The sequence below is a fragment of the Notolepis coatsorum genome (genome assembly GCF_963971535.1).
Source record: "Notolepis coatsorum genome assembly, chromosome: 18".
Lineage (NCBI taxonomy): Eukaryota > Metazoa > Chordata > Actinopteri > Aulopiformes > Paralepididae > Notolepis > Notolepis coatsorum.
In genome coordinates, this window is record NC_140182.1 from 62,523,418 (window position 1) to 62,544,601 (window position 21,184).

Here is a 21,184-nt window from a genome sequence, read left to right on the forward strand (position 1 = left end):
TCGGAATCAGAAAGGTCTTTATTGCCAAGTAGTTTACCACATACAAGGAATTTGATTTGGTTGTTAGGTGCGACATTAACGGACAGACAATTACGGTGGAATAAAATAGAAGGTAGAAGAAGATAAAATGGAATATAAACTAAATTAAAATAGAAGCACAATAGAATAGAATAGAATTATAAAATAAAAGTGTACAATTGTGCACGATGTGATCAAGTATATACACTAATTATAATAAAAAACAACAATACAGTGGGATGGAATATTTACCAGGGCTGTGCAATTGAGCAGTAATGTACAAAAAGAATCAACAGTGAAGTATGAACAAGTATGAAAAGCTTTGATTGTATGTATATACAAATATATAATGACTGTATAATATGACTGTAAACAGGTGAACGAGTGGCATAAGAAGATGGAGGAGGCTCGCCTGCAGGAGATGAGGCGTGGCAGGGAGCTGGGTGTCCAGAGAGAGCAGATCAGGTACCTGAAGAGCCTGGCGGAGGAGCAGGAGCGCACCGTCCGCTCTCTGGAGGAGGACATAGTGCAGCTGAACACCGTGAGAAGAAAGCTCTTGCAAATATCCACACACATGCTTCAAAAGGCTCATGATATTAAACATTTAACGGGGACATATTATGGAAAATGGGTTTTGCCTTGTCTTGTATAGATTTAGCAGTCTGATGTGTTATTTCAACATGGTCTTGTCAGAAAACGTATGTACTAATGGACCACAGGGGAAAAAGGTACATAATGTATGTTATAGCCATAAGTCATGTATTTATTTACATATTGTATAAGTAATATATTTATGTTTCGTATCGGCAAAAGTCCAAAACAAATCACCGTAACCGGGAATCGAACCAAGAATGATTGTGGTCGTGGGTGAGTGCTCTCACCACTAGACTAACAACCACCCACCCTGATACGAACACAGCCAATACTATGACGATGGTTCATTTAAATGTTTTAACGGTTATGGTTAAGATATTAAGTTATGGTTAGTTTAAGGTAACAGTGTGGTTATGGTTTGGGTGAGGCTATCGGAAAAGTGTGTCTTGGTAGTCTTGAGGTGAAGGCACTTGCCTCCCATACGAGCGCCCCGGGTTTGTTCCCCAGTAGGGGAACTCAAACGTTTTTTAAAACCTTAAAAGTTGTACAAATTGTAAATTTTCCGTAAATGCGTCAATATATTACTTATGGCTATAACATGTACAATATGTACCTTTTTCCTGTGGTCGATAAATACTTTATTTACATAATTTAAGCAAGATCGGGCTGGTTATTTAGGCACCGAGATCCGGCTGGTTATTCAGGCACTGGGTATAAATGACAGAGTACTCTTAGTTCGGCCAGGGTTTAACGTCTTCAGATTAAGCCTAAACAAGAATTATTGCCCTCAGTGATGTCACAATGGGGACACAAGCAATGAACAGCTCAATTAGCTGTGGAACACTGCCTACATAAGGTAGAGCCCAGTTTGTAAATGTGTTTTACTCTTGCGTGTAGGGTAGCCAGCCAGCGTGTTGCTACACCCACCGAAAACTGTGTGTTTGATACAAGAGAAGAAAGAGGCTCTGGAAGATGAATCATTTAAATTGGATATAGACTTCTTTATTTAGCAAAAGACTTAACAAACATGTTCCAAAGATTCAAGGAAATTGTATCAAATAGTTTTAGAAGATGAATGATATATCCCCTTAAGTGAACAAACATCTGCCAACATTATACATTTTTGATTGATTAAGTGAATGCTGTACTCTAATATTTCTGGGCTGGAATTAGACTCTTATAAGATTTGCCTTCAAAAGCATTTGAGTTAAGTCTCTGTCTTGAGTTAAATTGCCATTCTTGTTTTGAGAGATTTTAACTGGAGTATTGTTACGATCATATTTCATATTCCTATGACAAACCGATCCCATGACTGTGTTCCCACTAATAGAAGGGATTCTTTTATCTTCAGCTGACATTCATCCATCTGCAGCTGTCGGCGGGTGAATTGCTTTGAATATGTATTTCCAGTGAAACAGACAAACCCACAATTCTCCCTTTGCTCTGTCAGCTTCTTGAAGAGCGCCAGCTGTCTTGGGATCAGAGAGAGGTGGAACTGGAGCGCCAACTAGAACACTACGAGAGGCAACAGAGTGATATCCTGGGCACTGCCAAAAAGGTGACGTAAATTAGTGGTAACAAGCTTGGCATAGGTAGCAGTCCCTCTGTGTTGAAATCAAGTGGGTTTGGTTCTACCAGTTACTCTCTGGTTTTTAGTAGTAGTAGTAGTAGTAGTGCACCATGAAACACACCATTCTGGGACTGCAGCCACTCCATAGATTTACTGGAACGAAGGAGTTAATTCTATTTGTTGTCATTTCTTTCAGAGAAGGGATGAGTGCTACCTCTCACCTAGTTTTTCAAGCCTGGACTTGAGATTTTGAACGAGCAACTTTCACAACCTTTGCTTCTTTTGTTTTGCAATTTTTAAGCTATGTTATTGATTAATCTATGTTCCCTTGGTTGTTTTAGTTCGAGGAAGCTACAGGGGCCTTCCCAGACCCGGATCTGCCCCTCGCCCATCAGCTGGAGTTTGCCTTGGGGAAAATCAAAGAGCATGTCCGCACTCTCTCTGAGACTCGGGCCACCTCTAAAACTCTGGATGAGGTATGCTTTTCAGTCCCTGTTGCAAAAAAAAACAACATGTTCATATTGATATTGGACTTCAAAAGCAAGAAGCATTAGCATAAACCTTGCAGTACTCTTCTACTGTATGTGCATTGTCACAATGATGTGAGGTATAATTTCCGGTCTTGTCACAACGATGTGAGGTATAATTACTGGCCTTTTCACAATGGTGTGAGGTATAAATCCTGGCCTTGTCGTAATGATGTGAGGTATAATTCCTGGTATTGTCATAATGCTGTGAGGTATAATTCCTGGTCTTGTCATAATGCTGTGAGGTATAATTCCTGGTCTTGTCATAATGATGTGAGGTATAATTCCTATGCCTTGTCATAATGATGTGAGGTATAATTCCTGGTCTTGTCATAAGGATGTGAGGTAGACGTCCTTGCCTTGTCACAATGATGTGAGGTGTAATACCTGGCCTTCTCCTATTCATTCTGTCAACGTGCAGAAGTTGAAGGAGAAAGAAGCTGCTTTGTGGAAAGTGGAGCAGAACGTTGTGTCGAGGGACAAGGTCATCAACGAGCTCCGTCTGCGTCTCCCTGCCGCAGCCGAGAGAGAGAGGCTCCTGGCCGACCTGGCCAAGCATGAAGACGGCCAGGCGGAGAGCCAGCCCGCCCTCAAAGTGGCACACCAGACCATCAACAACCTGCAGGGCCGTCTGGACCAGAAAGAGGAGGTCCTGAAGAAGTACCAGAACCTACTGGCCCGATCCAGACAGGTACAGTACTTGACGGAGAACCGCAGTGGTTAGGACAGTGGTCGGCAATAGGCGGCCCGCGGGCCGAAATTGGCACGCCAGCAATAATATCTGTCCCGTCCGAATATTATTTATATATATATACCAGACAAACTCGGCTAGGCTATATGTTAGCTATAATGTCCAAACAGAGAAACTACCACCACCTAAAGAATGCTTATTATACTTTGTTTTATCCATGTTGAGAGTGAATAACAGGTAGGCAGCGAGGTGCAATGTAGCGCTTGCTCAACATGAAAAAAGTTGGTGGACAGCGCCTGGTGCTGAAATAACAAACAAGCAGTGTGGTGTGAAATTAAAACACCAGTTCAGTAAGTCATTCAAACTGTATCTTTACTTATATATGACTGTGACGGCACCACACATGTGAACAGTAACAATGCAATTAAACTGAAGTCAAATCAGAGTAAAAAAAGCTGAATCCGCTTCAAGAAGATGTGCTACATTAGGTACCGGTATATAAGGAATTACAACGAGACATTTATTAACTAAATAAAAAATACAATTAGGCTTTTAACCATCTAAAGCCGGGCGCAACACTAGACATGTTTTGTAAAACATTAAATATCTTTGGATCCGTTTGTGATAAAGACTTGCTTTATTGTATCGGAATCGATTGTCATCTAAGAATTGAGTGCATCTCTCCGAGATTGCGCGGATGTAAAGCATAGAATCTTGAAATATCTAGATTGGTTGTTTTCTCTGGACTGCATCTAATCCGCTGTATCTATCCATTTATCATATATCTATGTCTGTCACTATGAATGAATGAATGAATGAATGAATGAATGAATGAATGAATGAATGAATGAATGAATGAATGAATGAATGAAAACTTTATTTAACAGATTGCAGAATGGGTACAATACAGTACGGCTCAATACACACAATTGTTAAGGGGATGCAGACCAGAGAAAGATGTTTGTGATGTTTGTCTTGTTTACATCAGGGTCCCCCATTTTCAATTCATAGTGATAGCCAATGGAACTATAGCCAATGGAAATGCTAGAAATGGTCACGTGGACTGGGAGAACCAATGTAAAATTCCTATTGTTTCTCAATAGTCCAGTGCCCTCCACAGAAAGGGCCGTCAGATACAGTAGACGCATTGGATGCGCGTAATGTAAGATAGACTGATAAGAGAGAGATTCTTATCTCTGGTTTTATAATAAAATGGCAAAAAGACAAAGGTATAATGTTCAGTGCAAATGTGTATGTCGTTTACAGTTTATTATGCCACCTATGCAGCTTGTTTATTTTGTCCATTCTCTGCCTCTGCCATAAATGTATGTCTTAGTTATAAGGTGGTCTGTCACAGAGTTAAAATGTTTTCACTATCAATATATTAAATTAGCCATTGTTTTTGTTTCTGGCCCACCATACAATGGCTTGGAAAAAATGTGGCCCGAGGCCAAACTTAATTGCTGACCCCTGGCTTAGGACATACTATATATATATATATGAATCGGGAGTGTTCATGTTCTATTTGTGGTCCTCCTCCAGGAGCAGGAGGAGATCACCAGAAGGCACGAGGAGGAGGTGAGGACCTTGCATCAGAAGCTGGACCTGCACACGGACACCTCCCTCAACCGCTTCAAACAGAACACACTGGTATGTCCGCGTCTTAGTCTGGTGCCATAGTATAGGCTCTCGGATAGTCTTCACACTAGATTAGATCAGATTAGATTAGATTAAAATGTATTGTCATCATACAGCACAAGTACAGTACAATGAAAATAAGTTTGGCATCCAACCAGAGTGCAAATGTAACGGTGTAATAGTAATTTACACTACAGGTGATTAAACTGTGTATAAAATATATAAATTAGTACTACTGAGTATAGTGCTAATCAGATGTATGTACAGAGTTGTAGTATTAATATGTGCAGTGATACAGGTATAAAGACACTATGGTAGTAAGTCATACTGGCCAGCAGCGTACCTAGTAAAAGTAGGTAAGGGATATAGTACAGATATAGTCTCTACAGATATGTAAAAAATAATTATATGCAGGTTTGTACAGACCGATGTGGATAGATATACAGTGGTGCTAGAAAGTATGTGAACCCCATTGGAATAGTCTGTTTTTCAAATATTTCACACATTAATCTTCATTATATATTAATCTAAGATACATTTTCTGATAAAAGCATGACATGATTGAAGGAAAACACAAATAGTTTGAATATATTTGGATTATTTACTAAATAGAACCAATAGTTTTAACACAGTAGATTAGTACAATGTAGACGTAACCTGTTAAGCTGTAGCCCTATTCTCAGAAATTCCGCCTAAAGGTACATGCCCAAGTAAATGGAAGATTGCTCCACTTCTACAAAGTAAATTTTCTCAATGTTCTTGGTATCTAGGAACATCTAGGGACCTGGGGGTATGTCAGAAATATTGTGTCTGTTACTAGGCTTGAGTAAATTGTAGGGATGTCCGATATTATCGGCCTACCGATATTATCGGCCGATATTGGCATAAAAATGTGATATCGGAAAATATCGGTATCGGTTTTCAAAAAAGAAATAATTTCTTTCTTTATTTAATTTAATTTCTTACATTTATTTAACCTTTATTTACCCAGGCAAGCAAGTAAGCACAAATTATTATTTTATTTATTGTCAAAGTATGCATAATGTTGTGTTAATTACACGACAAGAGATATGTAATGTTAATTACCTGAAATTATTCCGTTTTTGGGGCGGGACAATATCGGTAACGGTAAAAAAGCCAATATCGAGCATCCCTACTAAATACAAGGATTAAACATGACAAAACATTTGTTTTCATCATTGAACTCCCTCAATTCAGTCAATGACGATGTGAATAACACACCTCTCTGGCCAAAACGATCAAGTTTTGACTCACATGTCCATTCAAAATGTATTCAGTAGTCTACTGGAAGAATATTTTCTGGACCAGCATATCAAATGTTTATCAAAAAGGGTGTATTTTTTGGCAAAAACAATCATTTTGAAGTGGTGTCTTGTTTGCATTGTGATGGGAGAACTTGTAGTGAGCTCATCCCTAAAATATCAGTGAATTCAGGGAGTGAAATCCATCAAAGCACACGCAATAAACTAGTATTCAACTCTAGGAAAGGTCTGGGAAATGTTTAGTTGAAGCCATACAGTACTGTAGGTGCCAGCAGCTGCTGGATCCCAAGGGTTCACATACTTATGCACACAAGGATATTTAATTTGTGTTTTCCTTCAATCATGTCATGCTTGATCAGAAAATGTATCTTAGATGAAGATTAATGTGTGAAATATTAAAAAAATAAACGAATATGGTATATACAGCATTATTGTACATGCTATCATACAGAGTGATATGGATTATATGCAGGTGTATAAAGTAGGTATATAGAAGGATTATATGCAGGTATATTCAGACAGACATATGGATATATATACAGTATATAAATGTATATATAGGGTATATACAGCACTATAGTACATGCTATCATACAGAGTGATATGGGTTATATGCAGGTTTATAAAGTAGATATATAGAAGGATTATATGCAGGTATATTCAGACAGATATCGATATATATATACAGTATATAAATGTATATATACGGTATATACAGCACTATAGTACATGCTATCATACAGAGTGATATGGGTAGACTATAGTATAAGGTCACTAGATTACTTGGCAGTGTTGTAGTCGAGTCACTAAATCTCGAGCCCAAGTCGAGTCAGAGTCGAGTCCCCATTACCCTAGTCCGAGTCCAAGTCATCAAGGTTGAGTCCACTCCACTCTGGCAGTCAAAGAGCTGTCAAAAAAAGGTCTACTGTACATTAAACATAAATGACACAGTGGTCACCATTTCAAAGGGAGTTTATTTACATTGACACAATAGCCAAACAAAATATCTAGCCATCAATATCTTTTGCCAAATTATTAGGGCCTATTACAATTATTTTTTTTATTATAAATAACTGTATTTATCAATTAACAAGTCCGAGTCCTCATCTCCACCTTCCGAATCTGAATGCAGTCAATGCTCGAGCCAAGTCCGAGTCATCAGTGCTCAAGTCCAAGTCGAGTCACGAGTCCTGAAAATCAGTCCAGGACTCGGACTTGAGTACTACAACACTGTTACTTGGTGTATTTGAACTCAGGAGAAGATCTATCTCACCTTCTTGTTTTTTCCTCCGGTATCCCCCAGGAGCTGATGCAGAAGCCGTCCATCAGTGTGCCCACCTCCAAGCACCTGGTGTGTCTGGCCGAGATGGAGCAGACGGTGGCGGAGCAAGACAGCTCACTCTCCTCCCTGTCGGATAAACTGAAGTGGGCCACGGCTGAGCTGGAGCGACAGAGTAAAGAACATGCTGATGAGAGGTCAAAGTGAGTAGATCTTAAAGAACACCTCCACTCAAAAACTAGTTATTTTATGGTTAGCTCCTCTTGACATATTGCAATATATATATATATATATATATATATATATATATATATATATATATATATATATATATATATATATATATATTAACACTTTGAGTGCCAGCAGGGGGCGCCAGAAATAGCGCTGGGAGGGCGATCACATTTGCGAACGCATAAACTATATCTTAAATTATGCCTATGTGTCTAATACGCCCGTCGCTTATCAATGACTTGTTTGCAGTCAACATTGTCAAAACGGATTGTTTTTAAATCGTTACATTTCCGTTTTATACCATTTTGAAAAACGCTCGTTTTTTTTTTAAACTTCCAGGGGGAAAAAAGATTCTGCAGGAATCGCTCTTTACTGGAATACACAAAACACGTTGTCATTTTTCGGCCTATTTATGAATCGTTTTCAAATAAACGCTAGATTATCGATAGTATATGTGTACTTATGCACGCTAGAGAAGCGGGCTGAAAAATCGATTATCTTATTTCCTGATCAGCACTCACAGCCACACACACACATATGGGACATGCTGAGATATAGGTGAAAAGAGCTCTGATTATCCCAAGACTGGTCAAATAGATTCCTTACCTCAGATCAGATGTTCTCCAAAAAGATTATTCCAATTCCTGATTGCCATTCCAAATATCGATTGCGTTTATTGATCCAACGCTGGGTAGTGGAAACACATATTCCACGCTGTTCTGAGGGTGGGCAATGACTGGGATCGTCTCCGGTTACATGCGTGACAAGTAAAATGTGGATTCCGCACTCTTTTTTTCCCCATCCATTTCATTCAGTCCAATCCAATGGGTGCAATACCATCCGGAGAGACGATAGGGGGCGGTATTTTCCCTGTTCGAGCTCAGACAGATCCCCACTGGTAACGTGAGGCTAGATTGATGAAAAATGGAAATCGATAATAAAAAAAGTAACGATTACTCAGCCCTTGTGTGGGTGAATGTAACAAGTTCCTAACGTTTTCTTTCCCCTATTATTTCATGCACACTTTATCTATTGTTTTAAATTATTATTTTCTTTTAAGTTATTTTGTGCATCACTCTGTTTTGAATTTGATGCAAATTTGCAATGCATGAGGGTCATCCTTTTGTGTTAAATGGCTGCATAAAGCAAGCATTTGTTGACTCATGTTTATAAGAGTATTAAAACTTGGAACTTGAAAAAGATCTGTTTAACACTTTCAGTGCCACGGACGACATATCTCGTTTTATTAGGCCCCCCACTGAGTGCCCACGATGACAAATATCGTTTTATTTGTTTATTAGCGATCTTATTTCATATTTCATCAACCGAGTCTCCCGTTGGTACAGCAGATCCTCCAGGAGCTCAGAATGGAAAAAAGCGCCCCCTGTCGTCCATCCCTGTGTAACTGCAGGTCAGTCGCTTAGACTGACCTGGGATCTGTAGATATGTAGAGGCGGAGCCAGTTGGTTCCTTGTGCTGGCAATAAGTCTGATCAACATGGAAGTCATCGCGGGACGGGAATCAGCCTGGAATATATATTCACAGCAGCCAATACTCAATCAAGCGTGATCGATATTTGGAATGGCGATCAGGAATTGGAATGATCTTTTTGGAGAACATCTGATCTGAGGTAAGGAATCTATTTTACCAGTCTTGGGATAATCAGAGTTGTATTCGCTGAGATCTCAGCGTTTGCCCTATGTGTGTGTGTGTGTGTGTGTGCGCGATCGCTGATGAGGAAATAAGAGAATCGATTTTTCAGCTTGCGTCTCTAGCGTGCATACGTACACATATACTATCGATAATCTAGCGTTTATTTGAAAACGATTCATAAATAGGCCGAAAAATGACAACGTTTTTGTGTATTCTAGAATATTCCAGTAAATGTCTTTTATCACGGAATCTTTATATTTTCCTTGAAAACGAGGGCTTTTCAAAATGCTATAAAACGAAAATGAACCAATTAAAAAAAAAAAACAATCCGCTTCGACAATGTTGACTGGAAAACGAGTCATTGATTTATTTTTTTGATCACATTTTTTTTTATTATTAATTACATGAAACAAGACAACACATTAACCACAATCACAATACACAGAACTTCACAGGAAAATAACAAAAACAATAATACAGAAATAACAATTTATAAATTATAAAGACAAAAAGAAAAGAAAATAGAGTTCAACCTTTTTAAATTTTAAATTTCAAGGTTTCAAGGGGGGCTATCTAATAAATGACCAAATAGTGAAGAAATAGCTAAATAGCTGCCCCCCAATAAAATCCCCAGTTAAATTCAAGACATAACAAAAGACAAGACAGACAAGACATTTCCTCCTCCCCCTCCCATGAGACCGCCGGACTCCCCCGAACAAGCACCCCAACCCCGCTCAGCCGCAAACGGCGGTCCTGACCTTCTCAGCTGCTGCGAACCACAGGTCAATCCCAGCCTGCCCTACCCCAATCACCCGCGCCGTGGATATCTCAAGATAAATCACATCCAACAGTGTTAGGGACCAGTTAATCACTGTGAGCTTCTCAGGCTCCTTCCACCTCAATGCTATTAGCTTCTTCGCTGCTGTGACACCCGCTAGGACAACCCTTTTCAGTTGTACGGACGCGGGTAGTGTTGTTATATCGTTCAGGAGTAGCGTAACAGCTGTGAATGGGATAGTTAAGCCACACAGATCTGAAAGTTTGTCCGTTATTGACCTCCAGAAGTGGGCCACTGGTGGGCAATCCCAATACATATGCATATAAGTGCCAGTGGCCTTTTGAGAGCACAAAGTGCACCGAGAGTCGGTTATCAGTCCCATAGCAAATAACTTCCTAGGTGTAAGATAGGTCCTATGAATATAATTAAAATTAATTTGCTGGTGATTGGGGTTGCGGGAAGACAATGCCACATTTGCCCAAACATCATCCCAGTCAAACTCGGGGTCCAACTCCGGGATATCCACACGCCAGATTGTATCCAATGATAAATTTTTATACGTGGATTGAATTAAGAGCGTATAAAAGTCTGAAACAAACCTTCTGGAGGTCGACCTGTCCACTATGAGCCTGAGGAAGGGGTGTGGGTGCAAAGCTTGAGCCCACGGCACACCATGCGCCCTCAGCGCTGACCTTAGTTGAAGGTAAAGAAAGAAGGACTCGCCGGGAAGATCATAAAATTCTCTTAAGTCCTGAAACGCACGGAGGCCGTTCTTATCATAAATATCCTCCAGAGTATGAACTCCCCTCCTCTGCCATTGAGGAATATTAACCGGCTTGTGCCCAACAAGTAATTGCTGGTTATTAAAAATTGGAGAGTCCAGGTGCCATGGGCATTTAACCCCACACGACTTCTGTACATTACGCCACGTTTGGATCACGTGAGTTATGATCGGTCCATACCTCAGCCGGCATTTCGAAATAGAGACAGTGGAGTACACCACATCCTGCAATCTTAGCGGTGAGACCGCCGCCGCTTCTAAGGAGCGCCAAGAAACAGCATCTACAGGGTCTAGCCAGCACATCAGAGGTCTCAGTGAAAAGGACCAGAAATAAAGCTTAAAATCAGGGATTGCGAGGCCCCCATCTTGTTTCCTACGTTGAGTAGTAGCTGTTTTGATTCTCGGGCGTTTGTTATTCCAGATAAACTTAGATACCATCGATTGTACCTTGCGCCAGTGGTCTATTGGAGGGGGCAGGGGGAGCATTGAGCTAACAAAATGTATCCTAGGCAGGACGTTCATTTTGATTATGGAAGCTCGGGCTTGTAAGGAGTTAGGAAGGGACGACCATCTGTCTAGATCCTGGCGTATTTTATCATAAGTACCCGTGAAGTTGTACTTAGTAGTTTGACTCAGCGTGGGGAATATCTCTATACCTAAGTATTTAAAATGTTCCACTATGGGGATATCAGCTGGTAGTCGCACCGCCTTGGCCAGCTCATTAAGAGGTAGGCAGGCTGATTTGTTCCAGTTAATCTTAAAGCCCGACAATTTACCAAAGTCTTCGATTATTCCCAATAATTTTGTGGCCGACCGGGAAGGGTCGTCCATAAAAATCAGTAGGTCATCCGCATAGAGAGCAATTTTGTGTGGTGTATTATTGATCATTATGGGGACGATGTCCTCCGATTGCCTAATAAATTGGGCCAATGGTTCGAGGGAAAGCGCGAATAGTCCTGGGCTCAGAGGACAACCCTGTCTAGAAGATCTGGAGACTGGGAAAAGTGTGGAACAGTTTTTGCCTGTCAGTATCATTGCCGACGGCGAGGCATACAGGACTTTAATCATATGAATAAAATTCTTTCCAAGACCCATGACCTCAAGTACCTTCCACAGGTATGACCATTCTAGTCTGTCAAACGCCTTCATGGCATCCAAAGACAGAACAGTGGACGGAGCTGTATTGTCTTTACTGTTATCGACTACATGCAACAGCCTCAAGTCAAGTCAAGTCAAGAGTTTTATTTGTCACGGCATACAAGTATACAATGAAATGCGGGTGGTCTTGCCCGCAACGATGTGCATTACAGTGGTACAAAATATATAGAATCCAATAAAAAAAAAACATTGTGCAATAAACAGGTAACAGGTAACATGGTGTGACATCTCGGTATCTGTACATAGTTATTTACAGAGCATATAGGACATGCTAGGTAGCTTTAGTAGTGCAATACACTGTTCCTGTTGTTATACTAATTTAAAGTGGCCTTTCCTTTTGGCCATAAGTGTGCGTGTGTGCGGCATGAGTGTGTGCCCGCTCATGTTAAAGTGTTAAAGTGGCTGCTAGTGTGTGAGCGTGCACAGCGTGCGTGTCGTGTGTGTGCTCATGTGTGCTTGTGTGTGGATAGTTCAGTGTTCTGTGGCACTCAATGTTCATTTGCCTCCTAAGATCATCTGCAGCCAGGCGCCCCGGGATAAAACCAGTTTGATCGCAGTGTACCAATACCGTCATAAATCTCTGCAGGCGGCGGGCCAGCACCTTGGCAAACACTTTTAAATCGGCCCCGAGAAGACTCAAGGGCCTATAGCTACCACAATCATTGGGATCTTTGTCCTTCTTGAGAAGTAAAGAAATCAACGCCATGTTGACATCTCTTGAGAACTCCCCTTGTTCGATAGCGTAATTGATCATATCGAGCATCAATGGACCCAGTTGGTCCCAGAAAGCTAAATACACCTCGGGTGGAATACCATTCCAGCCTGGTGCCTTACCCCTCTGCATTTCAACAATCGTCTCCCTTAGTTCCATAAGAGTGATCGGTTTCCCCAGTTCCTTGGCCTCTTCCTCAGAAATGTGGGGTATCTCAAGCCCGCCAATGAACGATTCAAATTTAGAGTCGTCGAGATTAACCTCTGAGCTATATAACTGTGAGTAAAACTCTTTAAAAGTGTCGTTGATCTTTTTCGAATCAGTAGTGATTGTACCCTGTCGCGTCTTGATCGAGGGGATATCCGAGAAATGATCATTCGAGCGTATTTTCATTGCCAATAGATGGCTAGGCCTGGAGCCGTGAAAGTAGTAATTTTGCCTTGTCCTATGTATCAAGAACTCAGTTTAAGTATGGAGTTTATTTCCTTCTTGACTATCTTACGTTGTGTGTTTAGTCGTTCACTATAGTTAGTTTGCAAAGATGCGTATAGGTCCGCATTTAATGTTTCCAGTCCTTCTAGTTTTTTTGACCGGGATTTACGCAAATTGGAGGCGAAAAGTGTGACATGACCCCTGATGAATCCTTTCAATGCGTTCCATAGGACCCTGGGGTCATCGACCGTGCCAACATTGGTCTGCAAGAATTCAGCTAGTTTACTCCTGAACTCAGAACAGAAATCATCGTTCTTTAATAAGGTTGAGTTAAAACGCCACCTGGGAGCTCTCGTGGAGAGCCTGCCAAAGGTTGCCACAAGGAAAATCCCCTTGTGGTCCGAGAGAGCCAGGGGAACCAATGAGACGTCGAAACTATCAAACAAATTAGGGGATGCGAATGCATAGTCTATTCGAGAGAAGGTTTTGTGTCTGGCAGACAGGTGAGAGTAATCCTTGAGGGTGGGATTGGATAAGCGTCATAGGTCTGCGAGCCCCGTGTCCTGGGCCCACATCCTGAGGGCCTTAGAGGACCGTTTTTGGTCGCTTGTTTCAGAGGACTCGGACCTATCCATCTCCGCATCCCAGCACGCATTAAAATCGCCACCCACAATGAGAGCGTATCCAGTAAGTTCCAACATATTCTTCGTGATTGTATTATAGAACGCTGAATCAAATGTGTTAGGGGCATACAATGCTATTATTGCCATCTTCCTATGAGAGAACTCAACTTTTGCTATAGTAATCCTTCCCTCCGTGTCCGACCACACATCCAGGACTTTGATATCAAGGTTACGTCTTGTAACTATGACGACTCCTTTCGTCTTATCATCGGCTGAGGATGAGGAGATAACGTGATATTGTCGTTTTGCTAGCCTTGACACATCACCCACCAATAAATGCGTCTCACTAAGGAGAGCAATGTCAATATTTCTTCTCTTCAATAACCAAAGGACACTGGCACGCTTGTGTGGGGTGTTAAGACCCCCCGCGTTCCAAATAAAAATATTCAATTTAGCCATGGTCGAGTTTGTCTAAATGCGTAGAGAACATACCAGTGCAGCCAGTACAGAGGCGCTGATCCAGGCGGGCCCAGACGGTCAATCCCAGGAGTTCAGAGGAGGAACAATTACACACATATAAGACAACAGTACATAAAACACAGAAAAATACCACCCCAGTTACAACCCCCCCTCCTTCTACTCTAAACCCTAACCCACCCGTCCTATTATAAACCCTCCTATACCCACTCTCCAATCCCCTCCCTATGCCCCATCCACTAAGGATGGTCATCTTCCTATCATTTCCCACTGGAGTCATGGATCCAATAAGACGCTCTCCACTCCGACCCCCCTCTAGATAAACCCCTGATTAAACCCCCACTAGTCCAATAAACACAAATAAAAATTTAATTCAATAAAGATATCGGTCGAAAACCACCGTGAGCCTTGGCCCTAACATGAGACAACTATAATGGAAAAAATAGCCATTATTATATAATAACTCAACATCAACCCTGTAACCATCTACTTCCGAGTCTGCGTATTAATGTCGCAATGTTATAGCATAAATGGATAAAGGAAAATTCAAAACAAAATTAAATTAAAGCATACCAGCAGATAGTCTAAGGCAGGATCGGATCACAGGTAAATTGCGCAAACAGATGTCATTTAAACATCGACAATAAGAAGAAAGGGAAAAAAGGGGGTTATGGTCAAAGTGCACACATGTAACAGCCCCTCTGATCAGGCACAACGGCTGGAATGACATAACCTATAACATTCATGTCTACTCTACACGGAGACAGTGCTGGACTATGTTTGTACTTTGGTGGAAGAAACAATCCCCACTACCAAAATGAGAGTTTACCCAAATCAAAAACCCTGGGTAGACAAATCCGTCCGTGAAGCTCTGAGAGCGCGCACCAAAGCATACAACGACGGCCTAGTGGCAGGCAACATGAATGACCACAAGGCGGCGCGATACAACGTAAGGAGGACTGTGACAGAGGCCAAACGGCGCTACAAGGATAAAATTGAACTCCAGTTTGAACAGGCTGACTCTAGAGCTATGTGGCAGGGGCTCAAAACGATGACAGACTACAAAGGCGCCTCCCTCAAACTGAACAGTGACATCTCCTTAGCAAATGACCTCAATACCTTCTATGCGAGGTTTGATGCTGGTAATAACAACACCAGCCCACAAGCCACGGCAATGGGGGGGGGGGGGGTCTGCTGCTGATGGAGGCTCAGTGTTCAGGGTAACAGAGCATGAGGTGAGGCGGACCTTTAAAAAAGTGAATATCAGGAAGGCAGCAGGTCCGGACGGCATCCCCGGCCGCGTCCTAAAAGTCTGTGCCGACCAACTGGCCCCGGTATTCACTGACATATTTAACCTGTCCTTAGAACAGGCTGTCATCCCCACCTGCCTGAAGAAGTCCACTATTATCCCTGTACCCAAAAAATCCAAGCCTGCTTGCCTCAACGACTACCGCCCTGTAGCTCTCACCTCCATAGCCATGAAGTGCTTTGAGAAGCTAGTAAAGGGCTACATCTGCTCCTCCCTCCCCATCAACATGGACCCCCTGCAATTTGCATACCGCCCCAACAGGTCCACGGAGGACGCCATAGCCCATGTGCTGCACACAGCAGCATCACACCTGGACAAGAGGCAGGGGAACTATGTGAGAATGCTATTCATCGACTACAGCTCGGCATTCAATACCATAGTCCCCTCCATACTCATAGCCAAGCTCAGGGACCTGGGCTTGAACTATGACCTGTGCCAGTGGGTCTTGGACTTCCTGACGGGCAGACCCCAGGTGGTGAGAGCAGGCAACTGCACCTCCTCATCCATCACCCTCAACATAGGGGCCCCCCAGGGCTGTGTTCTGAGTCCCCTCCTCTACTCCCTGTACACACACGACTGTGTGGCTCAGCGGAGTAGCAATACAATCATCAAATTTGCTGACGACACAGTGGTGGTGGGCCTGATCTCTGCCAACGACGAGAGGGCCTACCTGGAAGAGGTCAAGGTCCTGGCGGGATGGTGCCAGGAAAACAGCCTCTCCCTGAACGTCAGCAAAACAAAGGAGATGATTGTGGACTTCAGGAGGTCGGGGGTCAAGGACTACAGCCCCCTCAGCATCGACGGGGCACCGGTTGAGAGAGTCAACAGCTTTAAGTACCTCGGAGCCTACATATCAGAGGACTTGACATGGACCACACACATTGACAGTGTTGTGAAGAAGGCACGACAACGCCTCTACTTCCTCAGGCGCCTAAGAAAGTTCCAAGTCAGTCAGAAGATCCTTAAGAACTTCTACTCATGTACAATAGAGAGCATCTTGACTGGCAACATCACCTCCTGGTTTGGGAATAGCACTGCACAAGACCGAAGCAGACTACAAAGAGTGACACGTTCAGCCGAACGCACAATTGGAGGGGGGCTCCCCACCCTCCAGAACATTTACAACAAGCGTTGCAAGGGCAAGGCTAAGAGAATCATTAAAGACTCCAGTCACCCGAACAACTGCCTCTTTGAACTGCTGCGGTCAGGCAAGCGATACCGGAGTCTCAAGGCGAGCACAGAAAGACTCAGAAGAAGCTTCTATCCCCAGGCCATCAGGCTGCTAAACGAACAATGAACAACACTACACAACAACAACCATCAAACGCACATAGCACACACATCCACACGCACACACTCACTTTAAACAAACACACTGTAGCACCCACTCCACACACTTTATAGCACACACCCACTTTAAACAAACACACTGTAGCACCCACTCCCCACACTTTATATTTATTGATGAAGGATTGCACTACAACTCGTACACCTTACTGTAAATTGTACCTAAATTGTACCTCATCCCATTTCTGCTTTGCACTATATAGTACTGTACATTAGTACACTGCATAGTATTGTATATTATATGGTAACTCAGTTACGTCTATTCTGCATCGAACATTGTACATATGTCTATACTGAACACTGTGACCTCATTTTCTACTTCTAAATTACTATACTATGTTATTTGATATTTGATTTGATACTATCTTGTCTAGCACAGTCTCTGGAGCGTAACAGTAAGAAGCATTTTGTATGAAAGTATTCTGTACTTCTGTATGACAACTATTAAAGAAACTTGAAACTTGAAACTTGAAACCTATGTAAGAATAGAATTAAACACCTTCATTAACCCGTGGATAGTAATAAGCTATACCTGACACAACCTGTTATCATATATTGTATATATATATATTCAACCGACCTTCTCCTACTGGAGCCCAAAGCTCAAAACAGCCTGGATATAAAAATAAAAGCATACAAGAAGTTAGTTAAGGACCCGATCACCGTTGAATTGTGCAAACCGATGTCACTTAAACAGCAACAACAACCAAAATACGTAAACATTAACGGGTCTCGAATGCCTCGGCGCAGGCGATAGACGCAGCCCGCTAGCTAGCCCAAGGCTAGCGCGTAAGCTAGTGATGAATCCGGATAGCACGTTAGAATCTGTTATACATTGTTCAGCTAGCTCGCTAGCTTTCATAGAGGCGACACACAAGTACGACCATGAGGTCAGCATTAGCAAGTAACAGAAGCCCCGCTAGTTTGGATGGGCAGTGGACAGTTAGCATGTCTGGGCATGACAGCAAGCATTTGTGAGTAGTCGGCCCTATCAATGTATTCAGGCCCACATCGCCAAGTCACTCACCCGACATAGATATCAAGCTACAGTCTCGGCTATCCCCTCGAGATATTCCTTCGCTTTAGCCAACGACCAAAATGAACGCTGATCATCGTCCTTACCCAGCACAGATAATTTCGCGGGAGCGAATAGCGTAGGCCTCAGGCCTAGTTTCCATAGCCTGGACATGACCACTTTGTATTCGCCTCTCTGTGCTTGAACCTCTGGCGTAAAGTCTTTGAAAATGGCCACTTTGTGATCGCCAAGCCTTAGTTTACCCCTTCTGGCACGGGCCGACCGCATGATGAGTTCCCTCTGCTGAAGCCTGTTCAGCTTGACAATGATGGGCCTCGGCTCTTTGTTCACTCCAGGACTGGACCTGCCCGCTCTGTAGGCCGACTCACATACGGGAGGGGTGGGGAGGACATCTTTCCCCAGTATTTCCTGCAGCAATTCCGGCATGGTCTCAGAGAGACGGCCTCCCTCGTTGCCCTCCGGTACTCTAACAATCCTGATGTTGTAGCGTCTCTCCCGGGACTGCATTTCCACAATTACCGACTGTAGTTTGGCAACTTCAGCCTGCCTAGCCAGCAGGGAGGTCTCCAGACCCGCCATCCTCTCGCCTTGTAGTGAGACCTCTGTCGTTAGCGTGGCTAGTTCATTAGCATTAGCCGAGGAGACAACGTGCAGCGACTCCATCTTGTCTTTCAATGGGTCGACCGCCAACCTAATTTCCTCTGATATCTCTCGATGAAGGTTATCACAAAATTCCGCCAGCACTTTTCTTTGTGTTTCAGCAAAGCGTGTCTCAAAGTCTGCATGGAGCTTGGTCATGACCGAGAGCACAGCTTCGCTTATCTCACCGATACCGGGCGACGGCGCGGTCAAACCCGGTGGCAGTTTGCTGGCTGGGGCGCTCATGGATCTGGTCTCCACCACCGACATCGCAGAAAGTTGAAAAAAGTCGACGACAGTAGTTGAAACTCGACGACTCAACAAGCAGACAAAAAACTATTAAAAATAAAATAAAGACTAATGGGGAGAAAAGTATATTTCGCACGGTAGAAGGGAGCTCACGTGAAACACGTCTACTCCATGATCGCCTAGCTCCGCCCACCCGAAAACGAGTCATTGATAAGCAACGGGCAGATTAGACACATAGCCATAATTTAAAACATAGATTAGGCGTTTTTAAAGCTAACATTGAAGTGGATGGTGGGCATTCAACGGGTAAATCAAGGTTCAGCAAGGGCTCTGAAAGTGTTAAGGTAGATACAAAATAAATTAAAAAAATGCGATTAATCACGAGTTAACTATGGACAATCATGCGATTAACAGCACTAATATATATATATATATATCACCTGTATATTGCTATTGCACTTTACTGTTACACTTGCACTCTCGTTAGATACCAACTTATTTTTACTGTATTGTACTTTGCTTGCTGTATTTCTGTATAATGACAATACATTTGGATCTAATGTAATCATGAGGTGGGAGAGGATCTGTGTATGCTGTATCGTTAGCGTACACAGACAGCTGAGTAGGTATTGACACGTCTTGGAAGAATATAAGCTGCCGACTTTGAATTCCTGGTAAATATCAATAATATAATTAATATAATTAATATATAATATAATAATTTATGTGCTTGTTACCAATTTGCATATATCCTTGCATTCTCAATGAGGGTAAAGGTGTAGAGATGCTGCTAAGCCATTCTCAGTAATTATTCAAACTTTATTTTCCACCCACCAAATAAAGTAATATTTGGTGGAAAAAACATATTTCTACAAATTGTTATTCAATAGAGAAAAGAAGAATTCTTTAAGGGTTTAAAATCCATCTAGAGGGGATATTTAACTTATTAAACGATGATCATCATACTTCATCATACAGACCAAATATATCTGTGATCACTACACTAAATTATATGGCGCCACACTGTGACTGAACAAAATTATGACCACCACAAGAGAAAACTGCTCATATTATGGCATCTGTACATATCTTACTCTTACTAGTTATGTTGCTGGACAGTATGACTACTACCATACTGTCTTTATACCTGTATCACTGTACATATTATACTACAACTCTGTACATACATCTGATTAGCACTACACACAGTAGTACTAATTTGTATATTTTGTACCCAGTTTAATCACCTGGGCCCTCATTCATCAACGTGTCTTACGCACAGATATGTGCTTAACCTGTGCGTACGACCATTTCTAAGCAAAGAGTGGGATTCATCAATTTCAACTTGAACTTGACTTCGTGCTTATGTGTACGCACAGCTCGGAGCACACTTAGCTGACGCCCAGTGGTAGAATATATTATTACAACAAGGAAATGAGCTTCTGTGCATTAGTTTCAACACTGGCATGTTCTGTATGAACCGTAATTTATTATAGTTCATTGTAAAATAGCAACAGTAGTGTAATTATGGTCAAAACCCTATAAATAGCATTTGGAATAATAGATCTTTCTCTCAGAATGAATGCAGCATGGTTTATATAGCGTTATCGGAATATACGGGGTGTACTGACTGACTGCGCTCCGCGTAGCTCAACTCGTTATTATTTTGCGCACAGACCGCAGAAACACGGGAACGTTTTGATTATATTTTAAAGGCTTTACGTTAAACAAAACAAGTGGAATTTCGAAGCTGTAAGCAGAATACAAGTCATATGAACACCCACGATATAGTGTTCTTCCCCCTTTTTACTGTATAAGAAAGAATAAAAAACGCATTGCAATGACACCAGGGTGTATGTGTATTACAAAACCCTTGCAATAATGTGTCTTAAATGAATGAAAAGCATACATGCTCTGGACACAGAGCATATCGTGTGGGTGATATGACTTGTATTATGCTTACAGAATTCCACGTATTTAGTTTTACAATGTCAAAGCCTTTTAATGTAAATCAAAACGTTCCCGTATTTCTGCAATCTATGTGCAAAATAATAACGAGTTGAGTTCTAACAAAGAACATATTACATGCTGGTATGCTGATAGAGTAAACTATTTTATGAATATGATATGATATAAGGTATACACTGGTCCGTCGC

At 42.0% G+C, this 21,184-nt stretch overlaps 1 protein-coding gene across 3 annotated transcripts in view; it reads left to right on the forward strand.

Annotated features, from left to right (window-relative positions):
- Positions 1-21,184, forward strand: part of cep290 (centrosomal protein 290) — a 192,500-nt gene that overhangs the window by 113,830 nt on the left and 57,486 nt on the right. For all 3 annotated transcript variants that reach the window (XM_084335330.1, XM_084335329.1, XM_084335331.1), the window contains exons 30-35: positions 395-559; positions 2,063-2,170; positions 2,524-2,658; positions 3,131-3,400; positions 4,943-5,050; positions 7,625-7,803. In XM_084335330.1, coding sequence (XP_084191456.1) covers positions 395-559; positions 2,063-2,170; positions 2,524-2,658; positions 3,131-3,400; positions 4,943-5,050; positions 7,625-7,803 — 965 coding nt within the window. The remainder of the gene's footprint in view (positions 1-394; positions 560-2,062; positions 2,171-2,523; positions 2,659-3,130; positions 3,401-4,942; positions 5,051-7,624; positions 7,804-21,184) is intronic.